At 44.4% G+C, this 18,519-nt stretch overlaps 1 protein-coding gene across 1 annotated transcript in view; it reads right to left on the bottom strand.

Annotated features, from left to right (window-relative positions):
• CSMD2 (CUB and Sushi multiple domains 2) overlaps positions 1-18,519 on the bottom strand; it is a 621,011-nt gene that overhangs the window by 14,835 nt on the left and 587,657 nt on the right. Inside the window, exons 57-64 of the mRNA XM_011955655.1 lie at positions 16,788-16,970; positions 12,164-12,340; positions 10,586-10,765; positions 9,982-10,155; positions 6,481-6,654; positions 6,069-6,142; positions 2,830-2,941; positions 2,082-2,261 (exon numbers count right to left, since the gene is read on the bottom strand). Coding sequence (XP_011811045.1) covers positions 2,082-2,261; positions 2,830-2,941; positions 6,069-6,142; positions 6,481-6,654; positions 9,982-10,155; positions 10,586-10,765; positions 12,164-12,340; positions 16,788-16,970 — 1,254 coding nt within the window. The remainder of the gene's footprint in view (positions 1-2,081; positions 2,262-2,829; positions 2,942-6,068; positions 6,143-6,480; positions 6,655-9,981; positions 10,156-10,585; positions 10,766-12,163; positions 12,341-16,787; positions 16,971-18,519) is intronic.

Below are 18,519 nucleotides of genomic sequence, written 5' to 3'. Positions count from 1 at the left end.
GAAAGATGATGGTCAAAGGGTACAGAATTTCAGTTAGAGGTTAGGGGAATAAGTTCAAGATCTCTTGTACATCATGGTGACCACAGTTAATAACAATGCATTGTGTACTTGAAAATTACTGAGAGTAGATTTTGTGTTCTTACCACAAAAAATGGCAAGTATATGAAGTTAATGGATACATTGATTAACATGACTTTGCCACTCCACAATGTATACGTATATCAAAACATCATGCTGTACACTCTACATATATACTTTTATTTGTCAATTAAAAAATAATTAATTGGATGAAAATTCAAACAATAAAAAACACCACAATGAGATACCACTTTATACCCACTGATGATGGATACACTAAAACAGGACAGACAACTGTTGGGAAGGATGTCGAGAAATTGGACCCCGAGGCATTGCTGGTGGGAATAACATGGTGCAGGCACTTTGGAAAACTTTGGCAGTTCCTCAAAATATTACACATAGAGTTACTGTTCTCCTAGATATGTACCCAGGAGAACTGAAAACATATTAAAACAAAAACATGTGCATGTATGTTCACAGAAGCATTATTTGTAATAGCCAAAAAGTGCAAACAACCTAAAGAGCCATCAACAGGTGAATGGATAAACAAAAAGTGACGTCCGTATGATGAAATATGATTCATGCATAAGAAGGAAAGAAATTCTGACAGATGCCACAACATGGATAAATCTTGAAAACGTTATGCTAAGGGAAATAAGCCAGACACAAAAGAACAAATACTGTATGATTCCACTAACATGAGGTACTTAGAATAGGCAAATTCACAGAGGCAGAAAGTATGACAGCAGTTTCTATGGGCTAAGAGAAGGGGGAAATGGCAGTTAATGTTTAATGGATATGGAGTTTCTGTTCAAGATAATGAAAAAATTCTGGAAATGGATAGTGGTGATGGCTGTTCAATATCATAAACATAACTGATGCCACTGAATTGTACACTTAAAATTTTATATTATGTATATTCTATCACAATAAAAACTTAATAAACATACTTCAATAAATGTACTTTATATCACTACCATATGTGGAAAACAAAAGAAATTTACAAGCGATACAATGAAAATAAAACACTGTTAGTAAGTTCTAGCTGATATAATCTCTGACCCTGAAGGCTTCCCTTTGAGTGGCAGGATAGCAAAATAGTCATAGATCCTAAAGTTAGACCATCAGGGTATGGATCTTCAGCTCTTAACCTTCCTCAGCTGGAGACCTTGGATACATTAATTGACTTCTCTGTGCCCTAGTTTCCTCATATATTAAATAGCCTCATAGGATCTTGTGAAGATTAAATGAGTTGAAACATACAAAGCACGTAGCACAATGCCTGGTATCTGGTAAGGTCAGTGCCTATCAGAGAGTTTAATGCTATTCCAGCACTGAACTAATCCTTTATCCTTAATCCTTTCTCTCAAGACTGGACTCAGACATCACCTACTCCAGGAAGTCCTCCCTGACTTCTCCTTTCTCCCACTTTAGTGCCCTTCCTCCTCCTTCCTACAGCATTTGGCACATCTCCATGTTCCTCCAGGTACTCCAGATATAAAATCTGATAATGTGTCTGTCTTCCACATGGCAAGGTTGTGTTTTTCCCCTCCGAATCCCTCATGCTTAGTGCAGGCATGGGGCCTCATGAACTCTCAATCAATAGAGAGCGAGTGAATGAAGAAGAGGGGAAGGAGGTCTGGGATATCCTCATAACCCCAAGGGACCTACATGCAGGTGCTGTTTTATCAAGGGTATAATATGCGTAATGCGTCACTCCAGGTTGGTGGAAGAAAGCACTTTCCTCTGCCCGATGATGAAATGTGATCCTGTGAGTGTTTCAGCCCAGGCAAAGGGGGCAACCCTTGGGGTGGGTTGAGTATGCACCTTTTTAAACCACTCTCTGGTTTGCTCTTCTAGACCCAAAACCTTAGAAAATCAGAAGCAGGATCCAGCTCCTGGAAATGCGATTCCTTCCTTCTCTTTTGCCCTCTTTCAGCTCAAGCTCAGCTGGCACCTTCAGCCTCCCACCCTGCAGAGCTTCCCTGAGCAGGCACACTCACCCAGGCAGATGGGCGGCTTGCCTGTCCAGCTGCCATCCGCCTTGCAGGTGCGGTGCTCGGAGCCACCCTTGAGGGAGAAGCCCTCCTGGCAGGAGTAGATGAGCGTGTAGCCCATGGAGGGCAAGTCCAGGGCCCCGACGTTGGCATGCGTTGGCGTTTCTGGCTGCCTGCAGTGGTGGGCTGGATGAGAGGAAAGATCTCGTTGGACCGGAGGAGATTAGGGGCTTCAGGGGCCCTTTTGACCATTCCTCTGTTCCTAGATAGAATATCCTCTTCCTTCCCCTTCTAGTCCCTTTCATGCCAAGCATCCCCCCTCCCTAATCCTCCATCCTAACCCCAAGCTCTGTGTCAAGAGGAATGGCCAAGATGGAGATCATGTGGATATCGGCTTGGTTGACTCTGGGCATGGGGAACCTAAGCCTGCAGCACTTCCTGAGGGGTAAAGGAGTCATTGGGCCAAAAGCCTGATCTCTCCACCCTGAGGCTTGGCCTTGTAGTTGTTAGTTTTTGCCGCTGCCACTGGATAGTTTTTTCTTTGCTAAGGCATAGGGACTGCCTTCCAGTATCAGAGAGGCTTTTGTGTGGAAGTCCTCTGTGAGGCCCTAACGCGTAAGGACTACATAGAGACTGATGTCGGTTCACATGGGGAGTTGTGAGCTCCCTGTCATTCAGAGGATTCAAGCATGTCCCAGATGCCCAGCTGGGGCAAGAGGAATTTTCCTGGGATGTGGGTGAAGTCTGCACTCACGGACACAGTCAGGCGGGGTTCCACTCCAGGTCAGGTTTGGGAGGCAGGTCCTGGTGGTGGAGCCCTGAAGCAGGTAGCCCTTTTGACAGCGGAAGAGGACTGTGCTTCCCACCTGCAGCAAGGACACAAAGTCCCATCGGCCTCTTCCTTCCAGCAGTGCTTCCTACGTCTGTCCCTTGACCGCTTTCCCACGGCCAACTCCTCCCCTGCTGTTGCCTGCAAAAGTCTTTTTCTGATTCTCTGCCTGGTTAAATTTTCTTCCTCCTTGGAGGCAGTTGATATGATGCCTCCTCCAGAAGGCCTCATCTAATACCCCGAACAAAGTTATAATATTACACTCTGTTGTGGACACAGTGCCTGATTCAGAGTCAGAAGACCCTGGATCCGAGTTCTGGCTTCTGCATTTACTCAGGACAGGCTGCGTGGAACTCTGTAAACCTTAGTCTTCCTAAGGATAAAGTGGGGATGACCATCCTTGCCACAATCACCCTGGAATGTTGTGACACTCAAATGTGATGGTGGGTTTGACAGCGTTTTACAAAATGTGAAGAAGAGTGTAAATTAAATATCGTGTGTGTGTCCCTTTCCTCGATGAAACTACAAATTCTTTAAGGATGGGAGACTTGTCTTTACAGATATGGCCCCCATAGAATCTGTTGAATGAACTGCCACCCTCCCTCCCCACTCTGCTCAGCTATGTTCCCCGTCTTCACCCTCCACCAGCCCCTCGCTATACAACTCGACACTCCCGCAACTACAGTCTCCATCTCTCCCTACCCAATCCACCTGGTGTAATGTGGCTAGCTCTGTTTCCTACACTGCAACTAGGATTATACTACTTCCCAGCTCAAACACTCATGTGTCCCTATTACCTACTGGAACATGTGCAAATGCAATGTGTAACTCTTCATTTCCACTCCCTTCTTCCATGCTTTTTATCTTGGATTTCATCATTTGACTTAACAAATGGCACCTTTATCCATGCAGTTGTGCAAATAAAAAACCTCCAGTCATCTTTGATCCCTTTGACCCCACGATCCATCCCATCAATGAGTCCTCTTGGTTCTACCTACAAAACATATCCTGAACAAGCATTCAGGATCACTTCTCACTTTCTCTTTCCCTGAAGTCATGACAACAGTGTCCTCCTTGTCTAAGTGCTTCTATTCTCAATTGCCTGAGTAATATTTCAAACGAAGAATCAGATTGTGTCACCTTCAAATGGCATTTTGGATAAAATCCAAAATACTCATCATGGCTTCAAGGCCCTGCATGACCTGTTCGATGCTGCTGCCTTTGCAAAAATTATGTGATATCTGACATACACAAAGTCATATATGGAACACATATAAAGTATAATAATAAAGTGGACATTTTAGATTGAATCCACATGGAACTTAAGAGCTAGAACGTTATGGACATGGTTGTAACGTCCCAGGGGCTCTTTCCCTGTTCTGTTCCTCAACACTCCTCCGTAGTAAAGGCTGTCTGGAAATTTGTGTTAATTTCTTTACCTTGTTAAAAAACGATCTTATCACATATGTGCATACATATCTCTAAACAATTTAATACGTTTTTGCTGGTTTTAATATTTATAAAAGTCGTGTCATGCCACCTTTGCCACTTGATAGTATGTTTCTAAGATGCATCTATATCATGCAGAGCTGTAGTTCATTCATTTTCTTTGCTGTATAATAATCCATCACGTGACTATACCCACAACCTTTCCTGTTTCTTGGTAACGTGTGCAAGAGTGTCTCTGGGATTTTTTTGCAGAGGCGGAACTTTCGGGTCATAGAGTGTGTGAATGTTTAATTTTACACACCAGGACCAAGCTGTTTTCCACCCTAGCCTCGCTCTTGACTACATTTCCTTCTCCTCTCTCACGGGGCTGAAGACTTGCTAACTGGCCTGTTTTCCACTCCCTTCTTCCATGCTGAACACTTTTTTGTCTTGGATTTCATCCCAGGCTGCTAAACACTTCCCTCAGCACTCCTGTGCGCCAGCCTTTCGTTCAGCCTGCTCTGCACAGGGCTAGCCCTTCTCATCATGGAGGCCACAGTTCAAATGTCACCCTTCCCTAATTACCCTTCCTAAAATGGCAACCCACCCCGTTCACACCCCTTTATATCACACTGTGTAGCATCTAGTGCTCTCAGAAGCTAGCTCGTTTATTTATTTACCATCTTCAGCCGGGCAGTTCCCTTCAAACAGGCACCCAGCCTGTCCTGTTTCTGCTGTATTCCTAGCACCTAGAACAGTTCAGTGCCATAAGCACGTGCCGAATGAGTACAGACTGAGTGAATAAGTCACATTACTTGACTAGATCCCAGCCTGTCATGTCCAGGTTAGTCTGATATTTTCCTGGTCAAGTCTTGGACTCCAGCTAATTGTCTTGCCTTGAACACACCCATACTTTCCTCTTCTTCCTTTTCTCTGTTCAATGTATCCCAACCCAGACTGTCCAGGTTCTCTCCTCCCAAAGCTCATCTGAGATGTGTCCACAGGGCCTGCGTCCTGATGGGCCAGGCATGCCGACGGGCCTGCCTCATGTGTGACACATGTTCATTGCCACTGTGTATGAGCCCAGTGTCTGTGGGTGGGGTGGGCACCTTGAGGACAGAGGTCTGTCTGTCTCACTCATTTCCGTTATTTCCACAACCACCCTGACCGGGATTGGCGGGAAGTGTTCGTGGAACTGCACGCCACTGTCCTTTCTCATCAGTTTCTCTGATGGATGTTAGGGTCCTTCTGTTTCTGCAGAGTGCTCCCATGGAGCACTGTTCAAAGAGGCAGAGGGCTTTCTTTCTGCGCTTTCCAAGCTCTTGTCCGCTCCGAGTGCTGTCCTGAGGAAGGTCCCTGGGTCCTCTTTTTTTTTTTTTTTTTTGAGATGGAGTCTTGCTCTGTCGCCTGGGCTGGAGTGCAGTGGCATAATCTCGGCTCACTGCAAGCTCCGCCTCCCGGGTTCACACCATTCTCCTGCCTCAGCCTCCCGAGTAGCTGGGACTATAGGCACCCACCACCACGCCCGGCTAATTTTTTGTATTTTTAGTAGAGATGGGGTTTCACCGTGTTAGCCAGGATGGTCTCGATCTCCTGACCTCGTGAAACGCCATCTAGGCCTCCCAAAGTGCTGGGATTACAGGCGTGAGCCACTGCGCCCAGCCCCTGGGTCCTCTTATGGCAGTGACAGGAAGGTATAGGATGTAGGAAGGCCCTATCTTGGCTGACCTCCTTACCTGGTAGCCCTGAGAATTGTTCTGTATCCCAAACTGTGGCACGCCAGGGTCTGCACACGTGGTCAGGGTCGGATCTGGATGGCCAAAACAAAGACACAGATCACATGGTTATGGAAGCCTTCACTGCCTCGTCTCACTCTGGGAAATAGGTGTAGAAAAGAAAATGGGGCCACATCGTGACTTCCCTGCCCGCTGAGATCCCCACCTGAGCCTTGGCCCTGGCTGCCTATTTGCCTCCTCGAAGCACACTAGCTCTGGCTATTTTACATCCTGCTGCAGAAGCTCAGAGGAGGAAATGTTCCCTTTTGCAGATGAGACCACTGAAGACATGGAAGGAAAGTGATCATCTCAGGCCCCAAAGAAGGTCCCTCCTCCCCAGCCAGGATGCTCTCTGCCCCAGATGACCTCTCACCTATGCAGCTGGGCTGGGTGCCACTCCATGTCCCATCTGACTGGCAAAACCTGCGTGGAGAACCCACCAGCACCAGAGGGGGATGGCAGGAGAAGGAGACAGATGACCTGTAGGAGAAGCCTCGGTCCTCTCTCCTACCACGGGGTGGGACACCAGGATCCCCACAGAACACAGCTGGGAAGATGAAGGGAGAAAGGCAGGTCTAAGTTGCTTTCTGGAACCCAATCTCCCAGTCCCACATCCCAACCTTTGTTCTTTGCACTGTTCCCTTCCTAGTTGAGTTTGAAGTCTGGGAACTGGGACAGCCCAGGTAGCTGCTTCCACCCACTGCGGTGCTGCGGCTGATGGGGGCTTCCTCTCCCTTCTACATTCAAAGTGCCTATTAATAGTGATCCAAGTAATGGAGTAACATTACAGGAAGTTTATAACATGAAAGGAAAATAAATGACAATCCCACTCTCCAAAACTTTTTTTCCATTTTCACACACATTCTTTTCTAGTCTTTGTTCAGTTGTATGTAAACTTGTGCGGAGCAGCAAAGCCAAGTCCATGTGATCGTAAATCTTGTTTCATTCACTTAGCATTATCTTGTAAACATTTTCTATGTTTATGACATCATCATCATTTATTGGCTACACAATGAGCAACAAGTGGTTGTGCCATAATTATATTTTATCATAACCCTTATATTGGGCATTTTCTGTTATACAGTTATATATAACTCTTCTTTCACAGGCATTATTTTCTTTTTCGTTTTTTCTTTTCACGTGTATTACTTTCTTAGGAGATTTCTCTAGGAGTGAACTTATTCTTTCTAAAGGATTGAACATGTTCACAGCTCTTGATGTGTAGTGTCAAATGTCTTTCCCTGAAGGGTACACATTTACAGTTCGGTGGATAGTGTACGGGTATACCCATTTCATTCAGGCCATGTTAACATCAGGGAGTGTCATTCAAAATTGACTACCAAAGGCAAAGCTCACCATGATATCACTTCAAGCATTGCTTTATGCTATGATGCAAATGTGTGTGTGTGTGTGTGTGTGTGTGTGTGTTTGTATGTGTATATAGAGTCATGAGGTACATAACCACATGCAAAATAAAATGAAGCTGGACTGGGGTAGTATATGGGTATACCCATTTCATTCAGGCCATGTTAACATCAGGGAGTGTCACTAAAAACTGACTACCAAAGGCAAAGCTCACCGTGATATCACTTCAAGCATCGCTTTATGCTATAATGCAAATGTGTGTGTGTGTATGTGTGTTTGTATATGTACATAGAGTCATGAGGTACATAACCACATGCAAAATAAAATGAAGCTGGACATACAGCCTCTGCCCTGAAGGTTGGGGAGTCTATGCTGACCAATTAGAAGTCAGTTTAAAAATTGATTGATGGGAAGTTACTATATCCAGAAGGAGGCAACGGGAAGAACCAGAAACACAAACGGCTAACAAGTGAAGAGCAACTGGCGTGGCCGTTCTCATAAGCAATGTGATGCCAATTAAAGTAATGAGCTATCTTTTTAAGCTCCTCAGGCTGGTAAATATTTAAAAATACTGGCACAATCCATTGTTGATGAGGGTGTGCATCCAGAAATATTCTCATAAATTGCTGTGGGGAATGTAAATTGGGACACTTTCTAGAAGACAGTTTGACAACATATGTCAAGAAGGGAGGCGTGACTGCCCTCGGCCCAGCATTGTCATGCCTAGGGCTTTGCTGCAGGAGTAAAGAAAGGCAATTTTTTTTTTTTTTGAGAATGACAAGAGGGTTTTGGTGATTAAAGAAATTTAAAACTGTATTAAACCAGCTTAATAAAAAACACACATTGGCCAGGCACAGTGGCTCACGCCTGTAATCCCAGCACTTTGAGAGGCCGAGGCAGGCAGATCACCTGAGCCTCCCAAGTAGCTGGGATTACACTTGCACCACTATGCCTGGCTAATTTTTTTTTTTTGAGACGGAGTCTCACTCTGTCGCCCAGGCTGGAATGCAGTGGCGCAATCTCGGCTCACTGCAAGCTCTGCCTCCGGGGTTCATGCCATTCTCCTGCCTCAGCCTCCCGAGTAGCTGGGACTACAGGTGCCCGCCACCATGCCTGGCTAATTTTTGTAGTTTTAGTACAGACAGGGTTTCACCTTGTTAGCTAGGATGGTCTTGATCTCCTGACCTTGTGATCCGCCCACCTCGGCTTCCCAAAGTGATTACAGGCGTGAGCCACTGCGCCCGGCCAAGAAAGGCAATTTTCAGGAATACATATTGCAGAACTGCTTCTAACATGATTAAGTTGGAGATAATCTAAATTCATCACCAGTGCGAAAAGATTAAACAACTTGTATCTACAAGGAAATTCTTTAAAGCCATTAAAAATGATGATGCATAGGTCAGTAAATACTGACAAAGAAAGGTAGAAAGGTATTGATGAAAAGGTTTTGGCGGCCTATCAATTAATACAAGTTATGAAACAGTACATACAGCATGAGCCAATACCAGTTCTCGAAAATGTATACATATCACTATCTATGCAAAAATGCACAGTGATTCACGTGGGACACCATCAAAAGCTGAACTGTGGTTATCATTGGAAAGTGCGAGTTCAGATGACTTTTACTTTCTTTTTTCTATTTTCTAATGGGTAAAATTTTTTTCATGATGACATAATTCATTGTTAAAAGAATTGTTAAAACTTCAGCTGTTTCTCCAGAGGAAAAGCAAGGTTGCTGAGTCCAGACTTGACCCTGGTAGTATGTGAAGGCTGGAGAGGGTAACATTACACCAAATGTCTGTGTCCAGTTTTGAGCTGCTGGCCCTAATCTCTGAGGAAATTCCCAGATGGAAGCAAATTTTCAGAGGAACCCAAAACAGCATCATGAGTAGGTGGATAGTTTTCTGCAGAATTAGATAAATGGCAATTAGAAAAATACATCCTACTGTTTGTCCAAAGCACGGGCATGGAGAAAACCTTCCAGAGCCCATTCACGGGGTGTGACAAGAATAAGTGACCCAGAACCTGCTTACTGGGGATCTCAGTAAGGAGTAAGCCCTGGAATAGACTTGGGGCTCCTCAGGATACAATTGGGCCAGGTGGATAAAAAATAAAGCAACTCACCAGAAAAGCACAGGTTTCCCAGAAGTCTTTTCTGTGCAGGCCATTTTTCATGAAAACAGATATGTATCTAGCACTGGGTACCCCCAGATCTTTTAGTACTATTCCATACAGTTAACAACCCTTCAGGTAAAAAAAACACCCCCAATATCTCCAGCTTAATTTCCTTCTGTGACTCTAGACAGTGTCTCATACCAGGGCTCAATTAAGGGATCCTCATTTTCTTCCTTTCCACTTCCTTCCCTCTTTGATAGTGTCTTTGATGAAGCTCCTCCCTGGTTTTGGGGAGGGGACTACCGATTCTGGGCCTTCCAGCCACAAAGCTCCAAGGAGGCAAGGGGAAGGACTATTGAATAGGATGCACCAAAGGCCCTTATGAGCAACTTACGGAAACACTGAGGTAGCTCTCCGGTCCAGGACCCATTTCCCTCACAGGTGAGCACCGCGGGCAGGGAGAGCTGGTACCCCTCCAGGCAGGCAAAAGTCACACTTGAGCCCCACATGAAGTCAGACCCCACCACCTTCCCATTGGGGATGAGTGGAGGCGGCTTGCACATGAGAGCTGGAGGGAGACCAAAGAAGGCTGAGTTCTGATGCTATCCTGGGAAACCAGCCCGCATTACCATCATTGATATCACCGACTACCCTGCACCCGCCTGGAGCCTGGGCTAAGCAGGAAGAACCAGAATGGGGCCCTCTTACTGTGTGAGTTCTGATCTTTTTGTACCTTACAATGCCCTCTCTCATGTGTGACAACCCAGTCCTCTGCTTGCGGGACCCTCCCCTCAATGTTCATGGCCCAGGCCTTATCTTGGTACTTCTGATTCTCTCCTGGCAGATGTTCAGGGGACAGTTTTCTCACCTTGAACATTCCCTGATAAGATGTTAGGGTTGGCCTTTCACCCTTCTCCCCTCTAGATAGATGCTCAGGGCCTACATCTCACTTTCGTATCTTTTTGGCCCTCTGTCCACATCTGCAGCCCCAGACAGACCTTTGCAGACAGGCTTGGTTCCATTCCATGTCCGGTCCTTGGTGCAGCTCAGCACAGATACTCTATGTGACTCCATCATATAGCCAGGGACACACTGATATGTCACAGTTTTGTTGTACCTGAAGTCATTGCCCAGTCGAAGGCCATTGGCTGGAATCCCAGGGTCACCACAGTTTATGACTAGGATAAGAGAGATACAGCATTGTTCACTCCCAGCCGGGACCCCGCTTCTCCAATACCATCCCTATCATTCCCCGCACGCATCCAAGAATGGAAACTGTCAGATCAGGGATGCCCTGTCTCCTCACAGGATCCCAGTTGGACATTACCCATTGTAAATTTCTTTTTTTTTTAAGTCAGGGTCTCACTCTGTCACCCAGGCTGGAGTGCAGAGGCATAGTCATGGCTCACTGCAGCCTCAAACTCCTAGGCTCATGCAATCCTCCCACCTCAGTCTTCTGAGTAGCTGGGACTACAGGCATGAGCCACCACACCAGCTTGCCCATTTTAAATTTTGTTTGGTCAAATCCCTGGCATTAGCCCTGTTCTTGCCCATACTGTCCTTAGGCACCACTGCAACTTGGGCTATGAAGGTTCACCTTATTCAAAGTGCCCCCTCTAAGAGGAAGTATCCAGAGGGCTCAGTTCCTAAAAGAGGCTGGGGCCCAGGGAAAGGGAGTTTTCTGTTTGAAGAGCCTCAGGTATATTAATGAACCACATAAGACAATTGATTTGTCTGCTGAGGGGTACATCTTATCACCTGCTGTTGTACCTACAAGGCCTCTGTAGGCCCAACAGCACCTACAGAGGACTCATAGGGACGACAGCCTGAAGCAAGGTTTTATGGCCCATGAAAGGGTTATGCCTATGTCATCATATAATTGAGGGTGGGCCTGGGTGAGCTCTGGTCTCAAAACCAAAGTGAACTTGACACGGGATTTCAGACGGAGCTGAAATTACAGACTAGGGCTTTGACAGGGAGAATCTTGTCACATTTCCTCATCCCATCTCTTCCCTCCATCTGGATCCCACAATGACTCACTTTTCCTGGAAAAGGTCTGGGACGACCCTTGAGAGAAGCAAGAAATGGGAGCTGTGAGGCTACACTGTGCTCAGGAACCCCTACTGGGTGGGGTCGGGTACAAGGAGAGAACGAAGCAACAAAGATGGCGGATAGCCGCATCTTTGAAGTGAAAAGAGAATCAGGTTGAGCTATGGGGTTTGATCCTAAGAGAGAAAAGGGAAAGCCCAAGGAATTGGCTAGAGCCTGAGAAATGGCCAATATACATTCTCTGCCTCTGTGAGCGTCAGCCATCTCATATACAAAATGGGGATAACAGCAGCTACTTCCTGGAGTTATGGTGAAGATCAAACGACATGTGCATATGAAACAAAGTACTTTGCTCAGTGGCTGCCACACAGCATATGCTCAACAGAGGCTATTCATGTGATTCTCGTTCAGGCTCAAGTCCCACCATCCCAACCATCCTGCAGCATCTTCCATGGATAGCCTTCTTCTCTGGCATGGAGGATCTGGGCCACTGTTGGCCATGGAGCCCATAGGGCCTGGGCTCTCACCGAGGCACTCAGGGTCACTGCCTGTCCAGGTACCATTGACTGAGCAGTGACGGCTGAGCAGGCCTGTGGCGTAGTATCCTTCCCGACACTCATAGACGATAGAGCTGGAGAAAACCAGGCCATCACTGAACACGACTCGGGCATTACTTGGAGTCCCAGGGTTCCCACAAGAGATCACTAGGAAGACAAAAATACATGTTATTCACCAGAACAATGGTGGTCATCATCTGGGGGGACTAAGAACTGCCCAGTGGAAGCTACATGCTACCTCGGGACCCCGTGGATAGAAATGCCTCTCATGCTGCTTTTGTATCGAATTATCTCACCCTTAGACAGGAAGGCGAGACCCCGATGAATCTTTCGAATTTTCTCAACAAATTCCAGTTTTTTAAAGAAAAAAGATGATCTATTCTACTATTGTCCTTAAAATTTTGAACACAATTGTGTAATATCACCAAATATCCAATCAGTGCTTGATTTTCCTCAGTTGTCTTTCTCTTTTTTTAACAGTTGATTTGTTTGAATCAGGATCCAAATAGGGTCCACATATGACATTTGGTTGACACATCTCTAAGACTTTAAACCCAGAGACGATTATTTCTGCTTCTATAATTTATTTGTTACAGAAACCAGAACATCTGTCCTGTAGAACGTCACACTTTCTGGATTTTGCTAACTGCATCAATGAGATATAGTTTAACATATTCCTCTATCCCCTGTAGTTCCTTCCTGTAATCAACTTCCACCTTTTGGCAATGGTATTCATAGGTGGTTTTGGGCCTTTCCTACTGCATTGGATCAGGAAGCACAGAATGTCTGGGTGTTTTCTGGTTCATGATGTTGAGGCTCATCAATGATTTCTGGCATATCTGCCTAATGTGGCATTATAAGGTTTCCATTAGTTTTTCACTTAATAGTTTTAGCAGTCATTGACCAGATTCATTATTTCATTAGGGATTGGAAAGTGGTGATATTCTATCATTCTTTCTGCATTAGCTAGAGTTCTTTAAGAAAGAAATTTTCTATCATTAAATATTTGCTTATCCTGAAATACCGTTCATATAGGAAGGCAAGATAATGCTTGATTTTTTGTGTGTGGTTTTTATTTTAAATCAAATGTCAGAATAATGAGTTGGTTTCCTAGCAAACTCCAAAGGTGACCAGTGTGTTTATTTAAGAATCATTTTGAACTCATGGATCTAAAGATATTTTTTATGTTCCCATCCATTGCCATTATTATTCTTATTGATGCTCAGATTCTCCATCTTTAGCCAACAGGAGCCTCTTCCAGTTGGCTCCTGAGTCCCATTAACATGACCTCAGTTATCTTTAGTTATCTTTGGTGGAATCCTTGCTGGATTGACAAGATGTTCCGTATTTGTCTTGTATATTTCCTGCACCAGCCTGGAAATTAGTCATTTCTCCAAAGAGTCTAGTTTCTTTTAATGGAGAACGGACCACAATCCAGGCACTAAGAGTACTCATTGCCACTGACCTGGTCATTGATTCTAAACTTTTAGAGTTAGAGCTGGGAAAATAACTTCTTAAATTGAAAATACACTGGGATCATGTGGAGGTAGACAGTGGAAAAACAGATAATAGAGACTGGGAAGGGTGAGTCAGGAGGATGAAGAGAAGTGGGTTAAAGGGCATGGAAATGCAGTCAGAAAGAAGAAATAAGTCCAATGCTTGATATCAGAGTAGGGAGACTGTAGTCAAAAATGTATTGTACTTGCGTGATGGATACTCTAAATGCCCTGACTTGACCACTGTGCATTATACGTATATATAAAACAAAACTTCACATGTACCCCATACATGTGAACAAATAAAACATAATTAAAAAAAGAAAATGTATTATGAGTTTATACTGATATTATCAATCCAAATTTAGGATTAAAGTTTTTTCCTTAACTTTTAAATTTTTATATTTTCTCTCTTTTATTCTGAAAATCTTCTTAATGACAATAAATAACTTATAACTTGTGTTTGTTTTATCCATATATATTATAGTATTGCATATACAATAGTTTCAGGATAGTAATATCAATGTTATTGTTAACAATATGATTGCCGAAAACAATTTAAGATTCTTTTGTAGTTCTCTTTTCCTTAGGATACACACCGCAGTCAAATTCCATTTTTTCAAGTCAGTTGAAATAATTATTGGGGTTATTAAGTCATCAACTTGATACATAGTTAGGTTCATTTGTTTCCATAAGGATTCTAATATTTAGAGATTGCATGTTTCTAATCTTTGATTTAATTTTCTGAATATGTACAACATTTATGTGGTCCCAAAATAAAATCTACAAAATGATTCCTATACAATTAGCACAACAGATAGGCCTTGGCATTCATTCATTCAACGAACATTTGTGCTGCCTAGGTGCCCAGAATACAACAATGACCAGGCTATGTCCCCTGCCCTTGAGGAGCTTATTCTATTCTAAGAAATCTACCTAGCAACAGATGAATTAAGGTATGACATATTAAGTGCTATAGTTGAAAAGAAAAAGCACTAAGAAGGAAGCAGTTTATTGGGGCTGGAGATAGGAGTTTGAGTAGAACCTTTAAGGACAGGTAGGAGTTTGTCAAGAGCAGTCATCAGAGCTGTGTGCATATGTGTATTCTCTCTCTCTTTCATTTAACAAACATTCACTTCTGGGTCCAAACTCATAACCATCCACTTTCTGTCTCTGAACATTCAGGTAACTGACATGGTAACTGACTCCACAGTGGGATCTCAGTGGTGTGGATGTGGATGTGGGTCACATTCATATGTGAGAATATACTAAATTCTCCCTTGCATTACACTCTCCCAATGCCACAAACTTCTCTTGCTATGCCTGCAAAATTCTATAGAAACTAACTTTGCAAATAGCACTCCCAGAAAAGGCAGGATTTTGGGGAGACAAGTGGGAGAGGGCTCTGATGCCATTGTTTCATTTCCTAGGCAGGAGTCCCCTGGTGGTGACGGGTTAGAGAAAACCTGTCCAACCTGCAACCCACAGGCTGCATGTGGCCCAGGGCGGCTTTGAATACGGCCCAACACAAATTCATATACTTTCTTAAAACATTATGAGACCTTCTTGTGATTTTTTTTCAGCTCATCAGCTATTGTTGGTGTTAGTGTATTTTATGTGTAGCCCTACATAATTCTTCTTCCAGTGTGGCCCAGGGAACCAAAAGATTGGATTCCCCTGGGCTAGCGCATCTCCCCTTGCTCTGCAGGACTACTCCACAATCTCAGTTTCCAGCAGCCTGCTCTCTAACCACTGCCTCTTGTCCCCTCAGCTCCCTCCCTCTGGAATTTGTTTTCCGGTGATTATTTGGTCCTATGGCGACCTATAATCCATTGATCCTACCACTTTCTCACTGCCTTTTACTCCACTCAAACATCTGCTCCCTCCTTACCCAGCTTAAATGCCAAGATCCATCATCATCTCTGCTTCACATTCACCCTCTTTTCCCTTGCCGCTTCTGCCAATGTCTTAGTTGCTTGGCAAATCTCCAGCTCTGCACCCAATGCACTATCTGCTCTGTGCCCATAACTAGGTAACAAAATGAGCTTGAACAAAAACATGGTCCCACGCTGACTGCTCTCACTTTAAATTAATGATCCCCCACCTTAAGTGAGCGCTCAGTGCTGCCTGGCCATTACACACTTCCCAATTCCATTCCACTCGTATCTTGCTAGATGATTATTTCATATCATCTCCTTCCTCTTCCAGATCTTCTCACTCAACCTTACTCTCAGCTGTTAAACCTGCTTCCTGCCTAGGAGAGTACTATGCAGGCTGAATTTTAGAAAGAGAGAGACAGAGAGATTTGGGGACCAGCTGCAAGAGGAGAGAGAGATTTAAAAAATATATTTTTTTCCCCAGAAACTTGGGAATATATGGAAAAATGATAATTTATCCCACTGGCACTACCTCAGGCAACATCACTGAGGGCCTAGATTACTTTGAGAGTTTCCTAAAATTGGATTTGTATATCTTTTGGCACACTGAATATTTGTTTCACGTAGCCTCTTCCCTTAGACTATAAGCCCCAGGAGAGCAAGATGTGTGTCTCCGTCAGTTCAGACTCGGACACGGTGCCTTGCTGTGTCCTCACATGGCACAAGGGAAAGGGAGCTTTCTAAGGTATTTTCTTTTCTCAATAAGAGAACTAATGCCATTCCATGACCTAACAACTTCCCAAGACCCCGCCTGCTAATACTATCACTGGGTGACCAGGTTTCAACATATGATTTTGGGAGGTCACAAACATCCAGACCATGGCAATGTCCGTCTTGGTCACCATTGTGTCCCCAGCACATTCCACAGCACTTGGCATATAGCTGCTGAATGAAACTATATGGGAAATGAAGGATATAGTAAGTCAAATTCAGTCTTTTTTTAATTTCTTCCCTTTTGAGGTGAGGGTGGGAATATGTTTGTCTTTTGAATACTAATGAATATGCACATGATTTTCTATTGCAGTCCCTATCAGCCAGGCTGAGGGTTCAAATGGGGCCATGGTTTCCTCTGTGAGGGCAGGTGCCTGGGAATAAGAGCAGGAGTAGGGACGAGCTTTAGGACTGGGCAAAGGGGAGAAGCAGAATGGTCACATACATTACCTCCACACTCAGGCTGCGAGCCGCTCCACGAGCCGTTGGCTTGACAGGTGCGCTCTGACGATCCCCGGAGCACGTGGCCAGCTTCACAGCTGAAGCGCATCACAGTGCCTGGATCAAAGCTGTCCCCCAAACGGATGCCATGAGCCGGGATCCCAGGGTCACCGCAAACTCCCATGCTAGTTCCTATGGACCAGAACCACACAAACCCCATTGTTTTTCAGGGAAGAAAAGGGAGTGGAGAAGCAGGGGAGAAAGATACTGGGATGTGACTAAGAGGAAGCAGTGGGTCCCATGAATGAGGCCTAGCACAAGTTACCTGCACATGCTCCTGTCTCCCTGTGCAATGATGGAAGAACACAAAGATCTGAGGCCATGGGTAAGTCCCTGGGAACCACACAGGGAGGGGAAGCAAGAAGGCAGAGGAAAGGCTCTGTGGCCTGTGCCAGTCTGGAATTTCAGTGATCCAAACTGGCCACAGGTCCTCCTTCTCCCCTTCCCCTCTTCCCTACAAACACCAGCGGATTCTGTAGTCCCATCTCCTCTCCCGTGCCATTGCCTTAGCTTAGACATTCAACATTCTTTTGCCTGAACTTTTGCAAGAGACTCCCAACTAATGTCCCCCCCTTGTAAACTCTCCCTCGAATCCATCTTCTACTTTTTCCTCTAATCTTAACAATCACTAACCAGCTGACTTTTTTTTTTTTCTCAAAAAATTTTTTCCTGCAGAAACATCTCTACTGGCTCCCCAATGCCCACAGGATAAAGTCCAAACTCCTTAGCATAGCTTCATTTCTCAACTGCCTAGCTTGAATCTTGATCTTGGGCCTTTATTTATTTATTTATTTATTACTTTTTAAAAAGTTTCATTTTATCTTTAATTGACAAATAATCATTGTACATATTTATGGGGTATGAGGTGATGTTTTCATGCATGTATTATATATTTCCAAGTAGCTGTAGGAGAGAATTGTAAATGTTCTCACCACAAAGAAATGATAAATATTCAAGGTGATCGATGCTGGGCCTTTCACTGAGGATTTGCTACTCACAAATTATGCAATACAGGTGAGCTCTAGAATAAACATCTCAGACCCTCTTATTTCATTTTTGCTCCACCCCCTTCCTCTTGCTACATTCCTGCATTTCTCTGGCTTCTGGTATTGTGCAAACCCACTCAAGAGACCTATAAGGACCCAAGGGGTGAAGAAGGGTAGAGAACAGGAGACAAAGCCACAAGATCTATGGTCCCCTGCAGGACCAACACATTTCATGATACAGAAATGTGTAGGAGATGTCCTTAGACCAGACCAGGCCATGGTAAACATGAGGAAAGAGGAGAAAAGTTACAGAATAAATGACAACTGCATGAAAAGATAAAGTTACAACTGTCATGGAATCTATGTCCTCATGTAACCATGTGTGGGCATCAAATGGTAACATCTGAGTGACCACATCTAGTTTTCTGGAGCCAATAAATGTTTAAGTCATTTGTATCTCACCACTTGCCATTTATGTCTCTTCCACTTCTCAGCCTTGGGATTATTCCCTTTCCTAGTCTAGACTCAGATTGTAAGACACTGCATAACCACATGTTCTCCATTCTGCTTCCCACCATGGAAGGGGGATTCATTTTCAACCTTCAATGTAAACATTAATAAAAGAGAGCTCATCACATTTGGCTAGGTTTTCTTATCTTTTGAAGGTTTCTAGGATGTAATTCACACAACAGGCA

This window comes from Colobus angolensis, unplaced genomic scaffold (assembly GCF_000951035.1).
Source record: "Colobus angolensis palliatus isolate OR3802 unplaced genomic scaffold, Cang.pa_1.0 Scaffold4, whole genome shotgun sequence".
Taxonomy (NCBI): domain Eukaryota; kingdom Metazoa; phylum Chordata; class Mammalia; order Primates; family Cercopithecidae; genus Colobus; species Colobus angolensis.
The sequence above is the reverse complement of the archived record's forward strand: the minus strand, read 5'-3'. Positions and strand labels throughout refer to the sequence as shown.